Source organism: Fringilla coelebs (genome assembly GCF_963513975.1).
Source record: "Fringilla coelebs genome assembly, chromosome: 6".
NCBI classification, from domain to species: Eukaryota; Metazoa; Chordata; class Aves; order Passeriformes; family Fringillidae; genus Fringilla; species Fringilla coelebs.
The window spans coordinates 46,927,984-46,946,764 of NC_140034.1; the positions used below are offsets into that span (position 1 = coordinate 46,927,984).

Here is an 18,781-nt window from a genome sequence, read left to right on the forward strand (position 1 = left end):
ATTCAAAGATGGTGGAAGTAAACATATAAATCAAATATTAACGATAAACTGTAACTTGCAGCTTCCTCACACCTTTGACCAGTCATAATTTCCTCATCACTCTGTGATGCATAATAATGAGGATAAAGCTTACTGCTGCATGAAAAATGTAGTAACATTTTTTGTAGACAAACATCTCAATGTATGAGCTGCAATAACAGGCACTTACCAGACTTGGAGCCATCCTCACAGTGCGTATGGGAATGTTACAGTGGTCGTTACCTGGGAAAACAGAAACTGAACTTGCGGCGTCCTCTAAACTGTCTGTGGAAATTATTCTGTGCCATTTGGAGGAGCTTTACTAAAGCAGTCACACCTCAGCAGCCTCCCAGCCCAGCTATTTCCCTCTGCTGTCCACAGAGGGAGACCAGCCTCTTAGTTCAGAGCAGCAGATTGGCGCTTTTGCCCAGGCTGGAGTGAGGTGAAAGCTGATTGATTTTTACATGACTTAATACTTCAACATTCATCTCTTCAGTGCTTCTCATGTCTCTCCTGTTCTCATCGCTTCTTGTTTCACATCCTTCTCTTTTTAATCTTATTCATTTTTGTCTCTTAATCTGCACCTAAGGTTTTTCTGACTTTGATTTGCACGAGCTAAAGGTCATTGCCTCCATCAGAGCTGCTTTGCCTGCCTCTGTACCTCTCTTCCATGATATTTATTGAACTGCTACTCATTACTTGACAGCTAGTTCTCCAGCATTGACAGATGTGTGAGCTTGAAATTTGTGCAAAACACAAGGAATTAACATAAAATGATAAAAAATAAAGCCATAACCACAGCCTCCCCATGCTTTCTTTTCCCTCTGTAACATAAAGCACAGTAAAACCAAAAGACAATGTAAATATAACAAACTTAACAAAAAACTTTAATGCCAGAAGGAGACTGTCCCAGCTTTTCATGTAACTGCATGATTATTAGTTTCTCTGTTATTAATGCTGTCTTTGCCTACCACATCCTCTATGTCACAGCTTTGGCCTGCACAAGTCAGTTTTTGCTGTTGTTGCTGTTGTGGAATTCTTGCTCTAATTCTTTCATTTTTCCTTCTTGACTCCTTCCAACTAACCAAGCTCATGTTTGTGACAACCAAATTCCTGTGTATTAATCTGAAGCGTTCCTGTACATAGGAATTTAAAGATGTTGAAGAATACCAGAATCATGAAGAATCAATCCATTCTTGAAATTCCCTAAAACTTATTTTCCCTATAGAAAAGTATAAATATTGTTTGTAACTGAAGGATCACCATCTAAGAAGCTTAGGACAAGCTTTTTTAGTGTCCCTGAAAACTTTCAGGGCTGTGATTACCCCATAGCTCCTGAGCTATGTGGATACCTGAGCTGCAGATTTGGCACAGGATTTGTGTAATTGTGTGGCACAGTGGATTTGCAGCAGGATTCTGGCACACAAACTCCAGCAGTTCTAGTCCTTTGCAGCAAAGTCAAGCTCTGTGCAGACACAAACATTGGCAGTTCTGCAGAGCTAAGCCTGGAATCTGCTAGCAGAGATTCTTAGATGGTGGAGCTTCGGATGCAGGCATAGGGATGCAAGCAAAGCAGTACCTCCTTCAGTAACTCTCACATCCTCATGCCAGCTCTGATAGCTAAAAGGGCAGCTGAAACCTAGGTAACACTAAATGCTTGTAAAACTCTCTTCTTGGGTATGTTTTCTTTCAAATTTAAGGATCACCGGTGTTACTACACTTCCCCATGGTTCATAAATTCGCATGGTTGAAACTGTTGCAAATCATCAACATTCAAATTCCCTTTATCTTTTATTTCTATGGCATCTCCTTCCTATCTACTTCATACCCCACTGTAATTACACTCCTTTTCCACTCTTATTAACAGTCCATCCCTATAACTTGGTCTGCAAATTATACTTCTCCAACCCAGTCTTACCAAAGTTTGAGGTGGTCCCTTCCTGCATAACTTATTTCTAATTATTTTATCTTCCTTTCCTGTGTTTTTCCCCTGACACATCCTACTAAATGAAGCCCCCCCTCCAGGTATGTGATTTAACTTCTAAACTCCCTGGTGTCTGTCTGCTGGGATGGTGTGTGTGAGAACTGAATACAAGGTGACAGGGGATAACAACTGATCAGTTAAGGATGGATTATAACCTGCATGCCTTTGGGGTGGTTCTATTTTGGTTTAATATTTTTTTCTTAGTGAAGTGTAATCAACAGTAAGGAGGAGGAAACTTACTCATTGCATGAAAATTTCACTAGAAACTGGGGGAACACACATATGCTATTGTGAAAGGATATCTCAGCAAAAAGTCTCCTTGTGGAATGCATTAAATTCTGCCCTGTGATATGAGAATGAATATTTCTTCCTGGAGGAGAGGATTTATTTAAAATCTCAGGGCAGAATTTGACCCATTGACTGTACATGGGGAATATAAACACTGTGAGAGTTTGTGGTTTTTTAATGCCTGTTTTGTAAAATATTTGGTGGTGCGTGTGTGTATGGCTGAAAAGCAAAATCTGCTCTGCAAATTCACATTGCTGATCTATTCCTGCTTTGCCAAAACCCAGAAAAATGACATGTAGACCTGCACAGACTTCTAATGAACATTTTCTTCCTATGAAGTAATCTGTTTGTAATTCTACATTGCAAATGGATTTGAAGAGCAGCAGTACCTTTATATAGACATCAATGTTATCTTCAAGGAAGAAAATGGCCTGAGCCATAGATCTAGAAGGGAACTGAGCTTCTTTGGAAGTTAGCTGAACGTTGATGATGAGTTGTGGCAGGTATTTCAGCAGGTTCCTGAACCACACAACATTTCTTTCAAATGGCTGAAATACTGCTGTAGTAAAGGATGGGTCCAATAGTGCTTTGAGAGTGCTGGCTATGTTCATGTGCATATTTCCAATCAAGGTAAACCTTGGTACACTGTGCTGTCAGGTTGTGCTTTATACCATATGATGATGATAAGTGTTTTTTAGGCACTGCACTATTTTCATAAATCTGCCTCTTTTACCTTTCCTATTGTGTGACTTCTCTTTATGTGTTATTTAAAATGTAAATATTTTACCTGTTTACTTCTGAACTTCATTCTTGGCTCCCCTTTTCCCCTCTGCCCCTTCTCCCCATTAGCTCAGAAGCTCTTTTGGTGTGTGAAATAACAGATCTCTTGTTCTCATTCTCTTGTTTTCTATCGCAACTTGTTCCATGACACTTCACACCTGAAGTTCATGAGCCAGGTATGTGACACAACTTCTGGTTTACTCCACCTAGGTGCAACACCAAAGTGTGCATGTGTGTGAGAGAGGGAGAGAACAGGAGTCCTGGGCTGGTAGAAGAGAAGAAAACAAGAGAAACAAACATTAACCACAATTATAATTTGCAGCTGTCTCCTCCTTTAACCTCCATGCTTACTGCTGCTTTAACATTACAGCACTTTCAAGCATTTTCAACCCTGACATTCTCTCGAGTTTTCTGCCTGTCTTAGCTCATTAATTCCTTTATTTTTTCCCCCTGGTCTCTTTCAGGATTCCAAGAGCTTTAACTAACTGTTCTGTTTTCTTTTTTCCATTTCCTGTCTTTCCATCACTGCTTGCACCACAACAACAGCAGAGGAAGCTCATGAGGAAGGTATGTGGTGTGCCTACAGACCCTCATCCTTTTTCTCTTTCAGTGCTGGGGAAACAGTGCCAAAACCACTGACATTGTTCAAGAGAAAAGAGAGTATGGGAGAGAAATGATCTCTCTAGATGGATTTCAATGAACATGGAGAAAGGGATGCTTGTTAGCCAAGTCAAATCACCAGAAAGGTGTTTTTCCTTCTTGTTCCATCTCTGGAGAGTCCAAGGTTCCCAGGAAAACAGGGAGGGAGTGGGGACAGTGCTCTTAGAACAGTGCTGGTTATGGATTGACTGCTGTGCTTCTTCTCTTTTTCTTTTGTCCTCCAACCTACAGCCAATGAAGAAGGCGAATACAATGATGGTAGCTCAGTGTTGTCTTAGGACAACAGAGTCATCTTTCTAACATCTCACTCTCTTTTTTGTGTCTGTTTTTGTTCCTCACTTTATTTTAAATTCAGGAACTGGGCCAAAACATCTCTGCTGCAAAGAATCGCTCACTGTGCATATCCAATCACCCTTGGGGAGTCATTAGTGTGTTGAGAAGCCTCTGTGTTCTCATTAGGATAGTAGATGGTGAAAATCAAGCTCTAGAAGCTTGCTCTGGACTTGTCTTTTAGCCAGAATCTGTTGTGTCCTAGCTCTCATCAGCAAATGCTATCTCCAAAAAATCAGGAAAGACTCTTTTAAATCATAGGGGCATATTTGAAAATGGAGCTGAGCCCTGAATAGACATGCATCCCTCACACAGCCTTAGATGGTCATGGCCTTCAGGCCTGAATCTACAGAAATGTAAACTTCTGCTCAAGCCATGCACTTACAATTGTGCTGAACATTAAACATTTATTCAGATGGGTGCAGCCAAATACAGCTTGGTTGTAATACTTGGTTGAGTGGGTGCTGGAGCACACAGGTAGGGACAAGATTCATGTGAAAGGACCAAACCTAAATGTGTGCAGGGTCAGTGTTGCTCTTGTAGAAGATAACTTAGCCCCTCCCTGGCCACTTTAAGCATCTAGAAAGTTCTCATGGAGTTTTAGAGGCTGTTGAAGTAACTGGGTTCTTTCTGACTGTGCCAGCCCCTAGAACACCAAGGCAACAGCTTCAAAAGACAAAGCCCGAGGTCACTTGAAAACACCCTGCATTTTCTGTGCTTCCTTATTTTGTTTAATTTTGCCTTTGAAGATTTTTTTTTTGTTGTTGTTCTTTTGTTTTAATTTTCTTGCTCGCTTTTCAGGCTTCTTTTTTAATTTAGGGAAGTACCCTGAGGACCTTTCTGAGCCCCTCTCTTTCTTTTTCTCATTCTTTTCTTTTATTTTTAATAGCATATTGATTTCCTTTTTTTCCCAAGGACACAGTGTGAGTTAGATATGTTGCTTCTGAGAAGTGGGATTAAGGGAGGGTGTTTAGGGATTTCTGAGTGAAATAAAGGCAGTTCAGATGGATTCCCAGAGAAGGAGAGCACCGTGTGAATATCTAAAGACTGGGCAGGAGCAAGTAGGGTGGTGCTGTTTTGGGGGTGCATCCTCTCTCTGCGCGAAGCCTTTCGGAAACCAGAAACTCAAAGGCTCTCTTATCACCAGGGCAGTGAACTTGGATTTGCAGTGTCTCTTGCCTTCTTTTGGCAGGGTTCTATGTGGGGATTTTGTCTCAGCCCCAGGGTTCACAGTCCGAATGACTGGAATGTCAGTCAAAATCCACCACAGGAACAGGAATTTGCTATGACAATTCCTGCTTGTCAACAAATTTTGGCCCAGTTCCTTGACTTGGTGTCTTGAAAGAAGGGGCATTTCAAAATAAATCCCATCCCATACTTTTGGTTCATATAGTATGGACAAAGGCTGGGTCATGAACTGCAAAGAATAGATTTTTTTTTTTTTTTACTGTTTAATTTTTAATAAAATACCCCTTTTTCTGGTTTTCTGGAGGTGCCTAAGAATTCTAACTACAATTTCTTATTTCAAGAACTAACCTTATTTTTTCATTTTTACTATTGTTTGTTGGAGTGCCGATTTGGTGGGAGCTGAAACCAAATTCACACAGTTATTGACAGACAGGTGTCGATCCTGGCAACCAAGAACAAACAAAACCAGTTATTTCCTGTCAATTCTTTCCCCCCCCTCTCTTTGAAGTGTTACTAACTGGCACCTTTTAGCCAAACAGGAATGTCTATGAAAATTATCTGGGTATGTCATGAAGAAAGGGAATCCTGTGTAAATAACATACCTGATAGACTGGTTAATTATAATTACATTTCCTCTCTCCAGGTAAAAAGCAATTTAACTAACATGTTAAAAAGCTCAGTGGCTATTTGAAAAGCAAAACAAAAAAAAAAAAAAAAAAAGTGGAAGAATACAAAACCACGCTGTTGGCTAATGGTATTTTTCTTCAGGAGTGATTTGGGACTTCCTTTATAGTGGAGCAGTCTAAAACACATTTGTAATTACATGCTGTTTATTTTCTTAGCATTGCTCTGGCATCTGGAGGCCTCAACTGAGATATGTTTTGGCAGGCAGTGTTCTTGCAGTAAATGAGAAAAGTCTACACCCTAAAATGGCATTAATGAAATTTGTTTGGGAAAGAGTGAAAAAAAGGAAATGTTGGTTTCTGATTTCTTTTGCACACATGTCTCACATTTTTCTCTTGATTATCTCAATAACCCATTTCCAATCACTCTCAATTTTTTGTTATCCAACACCCTTACATCTGATTGCCTCAATAAATTTCTTACCAATGTACGATTTTTATTATTTTCTCCTCTTATTTTCTTTTTCCTGTTTTTTTCTATTTGCTATTCCAAATTTGACCATCAGTCCCAAAAATGCTGGATAAAAATAAGCATTCGAAAAAATTTAATATCTTTCTGAATTATGATATCAATAACAGGGTTCATGCACCTGCTACTGAAGGGGTTATTCTTACTCTTACTTTACAATTTTTTTTTAACCAGATTCAGTAGGCTGTGAGCTTTTTTACCTCAGTTCCTCCCACTGAGCCAACACAGGGAGAGTCTTGTACCGCAGAATCCGTCAGCATCCCTGAAAGTTCAAATGTAGTGTGTGGTTATGAAATCAACCTGGGTCTCTGAGAGAATGGGCCAGAATAAACACATAGGTTTAATTTTTTTCTGTCTGTGAGAGTAACAGCACTGAACTTGCTGGCATTGCACTGGAGTTAACAACTAAAATTTAAAAAGAAAAGCAGGGAGGGGAGTTGACCACAGGCACAAATGTTAAGTGATTAACTCATAAGACCAAGGAAAAGTCACTTGCAAGGGAACAATTCTCACTGCCAGAGGGCCTAGGCTGGCAGTCTCTGTGGTGGTTTCGCCTGCCTATCAGGGTATTAAGCCTCTCCTGGAGATGGAAAGATCATTCCCATTAATGCCCATGGGAATTTTGCATGTACCTCAGCAGGAGAGGATGCTTGCTAAGAGAGGATGGCCTTTCCAAGCTGGGTTTGAGGAGCACCACACAGTGAAGAATAAGCTTCGTGCCCATGGCACCGAGGTATCTCAGGGACATGTGCCCTAAAATGTCTTGAAAGCCAATGAATCTGGAGAAAATGTGTGTCATAAAGGTTTTCCCCTCCTGGCCTCCATGTGAGGCATTTGGGCATTTGAACAAAATGGTGAACCCTGGTTATCACTGAGATATGATTCTGTGAATTTGAGTTAACTTTAATTAAAAAAGTGCTGATTAAAAAAGGCATCACTTTCTTCTACCCTCCAGCCCAGCTGGCCTCCTTAGAGCTTAGGTCAGGATGGTTTGAGAAAAATAATTTTACATTTGCATAAAACCACTGCTTTCCAGATGCTACGTTTGGGACTTTTACACAGTCTCTTGATTCTTTTCTGCCAAATTCTGTTTCGAGGTTAAAACAGATTCACTCCTAGAAAAAGGGGTGTGTGAGTGTGTGTATTTGTTTTGGAAGTGCTTGAGATTTAACCAGTTTCTCTGTATGTTTCCCCTAAGATTAAATTTCCCTTCCCTCCTTTTACTTTAGCAGCTGGCGTGATCTCTGTTGTTTTAACTTTCTTCCTCTTTTTCCCTTCCTGTTTTGCTACATCCTTCCAAATACAGAGGAGAAGCCCAGAATAAAGTAAGTATGACGGGCAGGGTTTCAAAACCCTGGGATCATTTTCCTGATCTAGTAGAAGGCCTTAGATTCTCTATAGGCAAGTGGCCACCACAAGCCTTTATCCAACTCTGCCTCACAGAACATCCATCTGTGTGTTCCTGCATGCCTTTCCAGGAGGTCTGCTTTCTTCAGAGGATGCCTCAGCAGCAGTTACTGGCCTGGGCCTTATGACCTGTTCCTGGCAGAGTCAGAGAATTCATGGAATGTCTGAGATGCAGAGGGCTCACAATACCCCAAAATACAGGCAGCTCCACAGTAAATTCTCTGTGAGAGTCCATGGCTGGGAATCTGCCCTCTCCATCCAGGATCTCTGACAATGGGAAGGGTGGCAAATCTTGGGCTGGGCTGAGTTGAGCTTTACTAAGGTTTCCCATGGACCTTCTGGCTCTGGGCCCCAGCACCTTCCCTTCCCACTCTGCCAGCTGCCCAGGATGGAGTGTACAGCCCTGCACAGGCAGACTCACAGACAAGCACATCTTTCCATGTGGTAGGGAATGACCACAGGCTTTGGGAATGAAGAGGAGTTTTAGGGATAACTCCCTGTCCTGCACAACCTTCCAGGAAGGACAATGATCCTTAGGACTTTTCTGGAGTAGTTTTCCACTAATGTGCTCTTTAATCCCTCCCTATCTCCACCAACATTCCTCTTTGTCAGCATGGTTCCTGAGGGCAGGGCAGGATAGGCTATTTAAAAAGCTGTATATTCTTTAAGATGAAAATCCTTTGTTTTTCTTTTCTTTTTTTGTTTTTCACTCTCTGCAGACTAACTGCTCCTAAAATACCAGAGGGTGAGAAAGTAGATTTTGATGTAAGTATTCCTGAGACTGGCTGTGTTTGTCCTTTGTACCTGATAATAGACATGAGTGCAAACCCACATAACTCCTCCTGCTTTGGATATTGCTGAGGGTAAAGGCAAAGACAAAAGTATGGTTGATTTGCCATTTGATTTCAGCAAAAGGCAACTCTCTGCTCTCTGAAACTGTCTGAAAGCATTCACTGATAATGTGACTAAGCTAAAGTCTAATGTATTTCTTTTTTTCTTGTTATCTCCTTGCATCTTTGAAGCCATTATAAGGAGGAGAATGTAAGTGTTTTAGAGATCCTTTGTCCCAGTTTTGCAAACGGCTTGAAAGTTGCAGGCCCCATCTGTTGCTGGGAAACACTAGCTAAAATTACAATAATAAGTAGAGAGTCAAATACCTTCCTAGAAAATTGCTAGAAAAATGAAGAAATTCTGGTGTTGAAAACGTCCACAGAAATTCTGCTTTGCCCAAAATGCAGGAATATTTTCTAGATAAGATTTCTATTACAAAGCCAAGAGGAGGCAGCTGAGTATATGCAAAGATAGATGTGTAAGCAAAGCCAGGGATAAAATATGTTGTAGAGAAATGGGAGATTTGGATTCTTTACATTTCTGGGCTCCTGACTGTTGCATGAATGAGTGCCAGATTGTGCCAACAGCCATATAAGTTAATCCATAGATTTCCATGGAAATCTACAGACACTTTTGACTTTTGTTTCTTTGTATATTTCACGGTGCTGGGAATGTCCAGGACATAATACAAGAGCAATATGGACTTAATGAGTTTCTCTGCTTTTCTAGGACATCCAAAAGAAAAGGCAGAACAAAGACCTGATTGAACTGCAAGCCTTGATTGACAGCCACTTTGAAGCCAGAAGAAAGGAAGAGGAAGAGCTGGTTGCCCTCAAGGAGAGAATTGTGAGTCCTTGTACTGCATTTCCCTTACTAGATTGAGAGATCATCTGCAGATGAGAAGCTGAAACTGCTTTGACAGAAAGCTGTGCTGTCATGTACAGTGACTGCTCAAGTCACCATCAAATGGCTTCTCCCCTCATCTGTCCCCTCTCTTAGTCGCTTGTTTTATATCTGAGAATTGTACAAGAGACCCTTCTGTATGTTCTAGAAAGAGAGAAGGTGGTTCACTCAATGAAGCAAAGCTCTTGGTAGTGGGGTGTAGCAGTGGGATAAAGCCAAGGTGATAATCCAGTGCCTCTGCCACTGCTCCCTGCAGGAGAAGCGCAGAGCTGAGAGAGCAGAGCAGCAGAGAATCCGGGCTGAGAAGGAGAAGGAGCGTCAGGCAAGGCTTGCGGTAAGTGTCTTTGCTTCCCTCTCCTTGTCCCTGCATCCAGCTGGAGAGATCTCCAGAGACAAAAAAACTACAGGTTCTGCCTGCCTCAGTCCAGAGGTGAAACGACCACTCTCTTAGAGCAAGGGCAGAAAACAGGAGTTGCTAATTGTCATCAATGTACTCCTCTGATCGCATTCCCTGCACTGACACTGGCTGCTGGGGAAACTGGGAGTCTGCCCTGGATTAATTTGTTTTGTGTGTTGCACTCCACAGGAGGAAAAGGCAAGGAGAGAGGAGGAAGATGCCAAGAGAAAAGCTGAGGATGACCTGAAGAAGAAGAAGGCTCTGTCCTCCATGGGTGCAACATACAGCAGTTATCTGGCTAAGGTAAAAATCATGGATTGATGAAAGAAATATGAAAACATTATAAGCTATTAAGTTAACTGGGAATAGTCTTCATTAGAAGTTGAGAGAACGGTCCAATGTTGAAATTGTTTCATTCAGGCCTAATTTCTGAATGCTGACATTAATTGATGTTCTGAAAATAGGCTGACCAGAAGAGAGGGAAGAAGCAAACAGCTAGAGAGACGAAGAAGAAGGTCCTGGCTGAGAGGCGCAAGCCCCTGAACATTGACCACCTTAATGAAGACAAGCTGAGGTAACATTCCTAATTTATGGAATGATATTGATATTTGGTTTTACTGTCCTGAAGTCTTCTCTGGTGATAAAATGAGGTCAAGGAAGGGGCCTTCCTTGAAATTTGTCACGGGATAACTTAAGTTGTGCCCTTGCTTAACCTGGAGAAAGGAGGAGAAATGGAAATGTAGGGAGGTGTTGAAATGGTTTGGTAGCTCTCTAGCTGTGCTCCTGGCATAGCTCTGTTAGCCACTCCTGCTAATTAGGATTAGTTGCTTACAGAACTAGCTCTGGGATTACCTGAACAAGCCTGCAGACTGGTATCTGTAGTATTCCTGGGGGGAGTTAATGCTGCTAAGGTATGAATAGGATCTCCATGAAGGCTGGACGTTTGAAAGCTAAGTGCTCTGGTGCGGAGCAGTCATCAGATTGATAGTCTGGACTGCACATTTTGGAGTTTACACATGATTGAAAGACGAAGGTGGCTCACCTCAGCCCTGACACAGATGAGATTGCACAATGGCAACTCCTCTGCTTATCTGGGTGACCTTCAGAGTCCTCCTTCCTTCTTGTCTGATTCCACTGCAGTCTTATCTTTCATTAAGAGTTAGGGGGAAAATTAGAAGAATCATGTTCATGTGTGACACATACAAGACTTCGTCTAAAAGATTTGAAGGCGAGAAAAATGTGAACTTGAAAATGATGAGTAGCTTTAAGAGAACACAAAGGGTTTACAGGAAGATATGTGAGTGGCATTAAATAAAATTAATTATTAATGATGTGAAAACAATGGAACATATCTGATGTCATGTGTTTCTTTGGTCTTCCTCCATAAACACACAGGGACAAAGCTAAGGAGCTGTGGGACTGGCTATATCAGCTGGAGACTGAAAAGTATGACTTCACAGAGCAGATCAAGAGGAAAAAATATGAGGTGAGTTGAGAGGTTATTTTGATAATGGCACTGGGTCCAAAATCTAAAAATCTCTCTGATTCATCTGCCAAAAGTCATGTTGTGACATTATTTGGGTCTACAACGACCTTCTGCAATATTTATGCAGCAAAATGCTTGGAACTGCATTCCCCTAACATACATACTTGAACTGGATTTCACATTTTAGGCTAAAATTGAATAGATCACTTCTAAGGTTTTCAGTGCCCCATGGAAAGGCAATCCCAATGGAAAATGGACACCCTGCCCTCTCCTGAAACATTGTTCATTCTTTATCTATAGGTAACTGTGGCCTGAAAATTTAGTAACTCTCAGTTCACACACCTCCATTGCAAAGTAATATTTCTAGATCCATCTTTGATTTCAAACATGAATGTTGTAAGTTTTATTCAATCCCAGACAGATTACCTGTGACCTGAGCTCTCTGGAGTCACTGAAAACTGTCTCCAGACAGGAGCATCTGACTGAAGTGTCATATGGTAACGAAAGTGGATGTTTCCTTCACACAGTCACTGGATAGGGCGGCACTCACCTGCATTAGGTTTCAGTGGCTGAGAAATCCTACTGGATCTCTCTCTGTCTCGCTCTCCTTTTAACTCCCAATCACCCAGACACCTGCTGACAGGCAGTGAGCAACACCAATGTAACTATCTCAATCTCTCTTAGATTTTAACAATGCGTTGCAGGCTGCAGGAGCTTACCAAGTTGTAAGTACAATGAACTTGCCTGTGTCACAGCAGCAGCAAAGGCTACCAAATGCATGAGCCTGCCGCATGGTCAGAGCCAGGCGCCAGACGGGAGCTGGCACTTGGCTCCAAGTGCAGAGAGAAAAGAGAAAAATGGATCTTGTGTCTCTCTATTTACTTCCTTTTTCTCTCCCTTTCCATTCTTTGAAAAGATGTAAAGTGGTAATTTAGGAAAAGAGTTAAGAGTCCAACAGGGATTTGGTTAAAGAAATGAGCATGCAATCTATTGAGAACACCTTAAAATAATTCCCTATCCAAAACCAGGTCTTAAATGCATGGGAGTATCACCCTGAGGAGCCTGGGATACATGCAGAAACTTAGGGATACACGTGTAATAGCTTGGACTGCAGCATACAGAGAATAGCGTGGGGATTGGAAAGCTTCTCCACTTTGTGGCACATGGTTATCTAGATCCAGAACGCTGCAGAGGGCTAGCTTAATGATAACCAGCCAAGTGGGTGTGGAAAAACAGGAAATAAGACAGTGCCGGGGAGGGGTATATGCTATGGTAATGAATCCTCTGCATAAAAAAAAAGGCGGGTACCTGCTGATGAAAAGCAAGGAGACAAAGTACAAAGAATGAGCAAAGCAGAAGGAAATGCACAGCTAGATGTGGAAGAATAAAGGGAGGATAACAGCAGGAAAAAAATGAGGAGAAAGGTAAGTGAAAATAGGCAAGAGAATGAAGGAGACACAAGCAAGCATGCAAGGGAGAGAAAAAGGAAAGAAGTGGGACACAGAGTAGTAGAGCCATTCTTTAGCTCTACTGTCTGTTGCTCTTTGGTGCTTCATTGGAGAGTGAGTGTCAGTCACAATCATAAGGTTATGACGGAAGGTAAGTCTTAAGTGCTTGGGTCAACCTGAAGATACCTGGTTCTCCTCAACACTTGGGGAAGATACTTGGTTGGAAAATAGCAATTTAAACTGCTGTGACAAATACTAAAACTTCCACAAGTAAGTACAAAAGCAAGTGATCTGTTGATCTTTCCTTGCTTGTGTTGTCCTGTTCCCAGTAATATTTCAGTCTCTTATGTTTTTCCTGTTTTGCCATGGAAAGATGTGAACCAGGAATTACCAGTTCTTGGGACAACCAGAATGTATGACTTTTGTTTTTCCTTTTTTTTTTTTTTTTTTTTTTTTTTGCACGCTGGGAATGTCAAGTGTGACTTTAAATATTCAAAATTTGGGTCATCAATTCTTGGACCAGCAGAGCCAGTGCAGAATTTTGAATCGCACCAAAAGCAAAGCATACTTCATGGCAAGGGCATTTCTTCAGTCCAGGAAAACTAAGTTTGACATTGGCTCAGTTACAAACGAGAAGATGAAGGGGCAAAAGTCTCTGTCACATCCCAGTGTTTTGTAGGCCTTTCCAGTACATGAGTCCCAGGATTTCAGTAATGAGTCCAGGCCTACAGACCAAACTGAGTTACTAAGTCAGGCTTTAACGTGTTTATCCTGTGCAAGGTAGGTGTTTCCTCTCCTATGCATCAGGTCAACTTCTCTTATTAAATTAGTGGCTGGGAAAGTGGTGAGGGCTGCAAGCTCCTCACCTCCTGCTCTGCCAGCCAGCAAAAGGTATTCCAGCAGAATGTGATACCCATCTTCCATTCCTGATGTCCCCATCCAAAGACCACTGAAGATCTTTGGGTTTACACAAACACCTGATGTATAGGACTAAGGGAAGAGTGAGAAGGTGACATAGAAACATGAAGGTGATGGCGCCATCTGAGAGCTTTCCAGTTGGCCAAGGTGACATTCAGTCCAGTTTACCTGCCTGCAGTTTGACATGTGAGTTCATAGGAGATAAATTTCAATATGTAGAAACACTTCTAGTAAGGGTTATAAAATTCTAGCTCTTCTGTCCCTTGACATGTGAAGGTGGTTTGCAGATTTATTGCCAAGAAGTAACATTTCTGTCCTTCAACCATGGGTGAGCTTTTATTTCCAAGGAAGTAATAATTCCTCCTACAGGCACCTGTTTTGAGCACTTCAGCAGGTAAAATGCTCCCCTCCTTGAGGAAACAAGGTTTCTTTGTCTCTAAAAACCCTGGTCATGTATGTTGTTTGCAGATTGTCACCCTCAGAAACCGGATCGATCAGGCCCAGAAGCAGTAAGTATTTATATCCCCTTCCTAGCTCCTGGCTTGGGGATATCTTCTCAGTGTTCAAATGTGTCACTTCAGCCTCAACACTGACATTTTCTTGTTGCAATGAAAAGGGGCTAGAGATGGAAAGGCTACTCCCATCCTGCCTCACACGGAGAAAATGAAGGAGAAACTGAAGTGACTGTAACACCTAACAAGAAAATATCATGTTTCTTCACACCATACCTTCAAAAATTTCCTCTGCTTATTGTTGGACTTTTCAAACACCTGACTGAGGTGCTTTGAATACTTGAGGGAATACAACCCTTGTTTATGAAGGGTAAACAAGTGGTTGCTAAGATTACAAAGAATGGTGTGTAACAAGACTAACGTCATGGGATTACTGTTGTCAGTTCTTTTCACTCATCATCTCTCTCCCACTTTCTTTCACCACAAGAGTATTCCATTACTTTTTTTGAGTCTATTATCTTTATTCTAGGCATTTTTAATGGATTTATGAGATACCAGGGGTAGACGCAGCTTGAGGGTTAGTACATGCAGAAAACTAACTCTGGCAGAGAAGAAACTGTAGGGCAGAAAGGGAGGAGAGCTTTCCAGTGGTGGGTTTGCTCTTCTCTGTGCATCTGTATCTTTTTACCTAAGTCATGCCAGGAATGAAGCAGTGGTCTTTGGTGATATCTTTGGATGACAGGAGTGACCAGTTACTGCCTTCCCACTTCCCCAAGACACCCTGGCTTATCAAATGAATGTAACACTGGGGGTTTGGTTGTCTGTAATGCCAAACATAAGGCTTGACCTTCCCGTGGTATTTTCTGTACAGAGCTGTAGGCTGACAAACCTCAGCAGAATGTGAAGCTGCAGAGGCATGCCAGGGTTTGTCTGGGTGTTCCTGCTCTTGTGGGGTGCTACCACACCATCCACAACAGGCCACTGCTTGCTTTTTCCCCCAAAAGACATGATATTCTCCCAGGACTTCATTTGAAAATGTTGCACTGAGAAGCCCAGAGCTAATGAGATTTCTGTATGCTTAAATTTCTATCCACACTAGACACTATTATTCCAAAGCAATGCCTGCCAGTGTATTATACAAGGATCAAATAAGTCTCTTGCTTCAGACTTTATTAAATCTCCTTAAGCACACTCTAAAGGTTAGGTGTAACATCAAACATCACAGGTGCTTGTGGACATTAAAAGACTCTGTCTTTGTTTGAGGAGCTATGAAGTTCCTACGCTGGGTTTTGAACCTTCAGAAAGGCTGGCAAAAGGGACATAGAGCTTAATTTAAGATAAGCAGAAAGTGCATACTCTCTTTTACGTATTTATTTTTCAAATATACCAAGCCTATCTTGGTCAAAGGTAAAGTATCCACTCTGTGTGTGTCTCTGTCACTGTGCTACATCCTTCTGTAAATATGGCTGGTGCTCGTGAACCAATCCATGGGGCAGCACAATAAAAGTCTCCCCAGGTGTGACGTCCCCATGTTTTTCCACTCCCTGGAGGAACCAGTGGCTCTGAAGAAAGGCCTCTGTTGGCACCAAGGCCCCTCCACCTTGTGCTTGGTCCCAACCCCACACTCTGCATGTGCTTTGGTTCAAGAAGCAGCCTCATCGTTGTGTGTGTGAGCTGGAAGGGTTTGGAGGTGTGCTGAGCCCCACAAACCAAGGTGCTGCTCATGGGAACTAGTGCAGAATCTAACTCAACTAACTTCCTGCCTAGCCCCATTCTGAATTCAGGCTTCTCAGGCAGAAGGTAAGTGGCTTGCATGTAGGATTGCCCTTCTGTGTGCAAGAACTCCTGGAGAGAGTTTGCCCCAGGTGCTTTCAGTGGGGAGTGTAGCTGGACTGCTCCCACACACCATGAACAAGACAGGGATACTGATATGAGAGCAGGCTTAAAAAGTTGTTTGGATTGTTTTGGAGGCTCTTGCTCTCGTGATATAAATAGCCACTCTGCCAGAGCAAAGCACTTCTTAGTTGTATTTAAATTAGTCTTTGGCTTTTTGCCTCCACTACTGAATGGAGCATCTGGGGAATTTGCTTAGAGCTCTTTCATACTGAGCAAATTTCTCTAGATAGAGCTCTAAACCCTAAAATCCAGAGCATAGCAGATTTGTATTCAGAAAATATCAAGTTTGTACCTGCATAGACCTGTCACTTAATTTGGAGAACACCTAGATTTCTACCCTGATAATCCAGGAGTCTGGAAGGGTCCATCTCTTTCAGGCATGCACATCCTACCTTTCACACTAAGAGTCCCAGGAGGAATATTTTCCCACAATATCAACAACATTTTTCTCAGGATGTGGTCAATGGCAGGTGTGCCCAATATGTGACAAGTGAAAGCAGCTGAAACCCAATCTAAGAGTCAAAAATGCAGAGTGGCCACAGAGCCCCACTGCTTCCATCATGCTGACATGTTTTTCTTTCCTTTTGCATTGTAGCAGCAAGAAGGCAGGAGCCAAGGGCAAGGTTGGAGGGCGCTGGAAGTAAAGAACCAGGCAGGATGGCCTTTAATGGTGTGCTGAACCCCTGCTGGTCTCCTCTTTCCTCCTTCGCTGATCACTTGTGTTCTCATGCCTTAATGATAACAAAAATCACATCAGCCTGGATTGGCTATTGCTGCTGCTTTTCTTCCTGGAGGGGTCTGGTGGCTTCCTCAGGCAAGGGGAAGCAGGTTCCCTGTGGAACTGGGATGACTCCTTGCTGACATCTTCAATTCCTGCTGCGCATGTCCCTTATCCTCCTGATACCAGCCCTATGCTGTCCTGTAGATTGCTATGTACAAATCTTTGGATTTTGTAAATAAAGCACAACCAGTACCTACTCCAATAACAGACCTCTGGAATGGTGTTTTGTGTTTTATTTAACATCTTCCCATTTTCCAAGGATTTGGGAGTTGGTCCAAACCCTTACTTAATATCATTTGATCTGTCTCTACAAGGGGGAATAGAGTCAGTGTTATCAGCAAAGACTCAGGATTGGAGGCCTGTGTTAAGCCATTGTATAGGCAGATACCAAGAGCTGACTGCTCTCAGGGAGCTCATAATCTGGCTGCCAAATGTAGTTGAAATTGACTTCAAAGTTTGAGTGATGAAGTGAATCAAAGAATAGGGAATAAAGGAACAAATCTACAGAAGTGGTAGCTTTTAGCACATAGCTTTTATTAAATGCAATAACAAGTGCAATAGAGAATGATTCATTCAAATATTACATTAAAATATTTATTGAGGCTGCTAGCCTGCATACAATATTAAAGTCCAATACTGAAGTGTAAATTACTTGGTTAATTCAATGTAGATGTCAAAACACAAGTGGCTGTTACTAAATTTGAACTGCAAGCTATTCTGTAGGGCTTCTTATCTTTGCCAACCCTTGAACTGCCCTGTTTGAGGGAAGCCCATCAGAGTCTCTCCCATGTTTCCAAATTTCTGTTTTCTGGCTGTGTGCCCACTGCATCTCTCTGTTGGCATGTGTTGAGTTGTCATGGAGTCATGAGTGGATTAGGTGTGAAGAGGCCTGAAAGATGATATAGTTCAAACACCCCTCATCCAACCTGGACTTGAACACTACCAGGGGTGGGGCATTCACAGCTTCTCTGGGCAGCCTGTTCCAGTGCCTCACCACCCTCACAGGAAAGAATTTCATCCCAACATCTAATCTAAACCTGCCCTCTCTCAGTTTAAAGCAGTTGCCCTTTGTCCTGTCATGGGATGGTAAAAAGTCTCTGTCTTTCTTATAAAACCCCCTAACATACTGAAAGGTCACAATCAGGTCTCCACAGAGCCTTCCCCTTTCCTGGCTGCACATGCCCAGCTGTCTGCCTGTCCTCCCAAGGGAGGTGTCCCAGCCCTTCCAGCATCCCTGTGGCCCCCTCTGGACCTGATCCAACAGCCCTGTGTCTCTTGTGCTGGGGTCTCATCACTGTGAAGGACAGGCGGAGAGTAATGACAGGACCCCAGCAAAGGCAGACGGCACGGCAGTGTCCCAGAGAGACAAGCTTTTCACATAATCACAGAACTGTTAGGGTTGAAAGGAACCTCTGGAGATTGTTCAGGCCAACCCCCCTGCTAAGGCAATGTCACCCAGAGCAGGTGACACAGGAATGTGTCCAGGTGGGTTTCAGCATCTCCAGGGAGTGAGATTCCACATTCTCCCTTGGCTAGCCTGTTCAAATGCTCTGCCAGTCTCAGCGGAAAGATGTTCTTCCTCGCGTTGAGGTGGAACTTCTTATGTTTCAGTTTACGGCCACCGCTCCTTGTGCCGTCGCTGGGCAGCGCTGAAAAGCCTGGCACCATCCTGGCACCCGCCTTTGAGATATTTGTAACCGAGTCTTCTCTTCTCCAGATTAAAGAGCCCCAGCTACCGCAGTCTCTCCTCTTAAGAGAGATGCTCCAGACCCCTCCTCATCCCCGTGACGTTCCCCTGGACCCTCTCAGGTGGCTGCTCGCCCTTCTCACTCTGAGGAGCCCCGGGCCGGGCCCAGCACCGC

General features: G+C 42.6%; 1 protein-coding gene across 1 annotated transcript in view; it reads left to right on the plus strand.

Annotated features, from left to right (window-relative positions):
* Positions 1–17,032, plus strand: part of TNNT3 (troponin T3, fast skeletal type) — a gene marked incomplete at its 5' end in the record, with an annotated part of 30,051 nt that extends 13,019 nt beyond the window's left edge. Inside the window, 10 exons of the mRNA XM_084207285.1 lie at positions 3,617–3,637; positions 7,707–7,725; positions 8,527–8,572; positions 9,368–9,484; positions 9,798–9,875; positions 10,128–10,241; positions 10,403–10,512; positions 11,334–11,424; positions 12,109–12,149; positions 16,734–17,032. Of these exons, the coding sequence (XP_084063411.1) occupies positions 3,617–3,637; positions 7,707–7,725; positions 8,527–8,572; positions 9,368–9,484; positions 9,798–9,875; positions 10,128–10,241; positions 10,403–10,512; positions 11,334–11,424; positions 12,109–12,149; positions 16,734–16,782 (686 nt within the window). The 3' untranslated portion in view covers positions 16,783–17,032. The remainder of the gene's footprint in view (positions 1–3,616; positions 3,638–7,706; positions 7,726–8,526; positions 8,573–9,367; positions 9,485–9,797; positions 9,876–10,127; positions 10,242–10,402; positions 10,513–11,333; positions 11,425–12,108; positions 12,150–16,733) is intronic.
* Between the last annotated feature and the right edge of the window lie 1,749 nt (positions 17,033–18,781).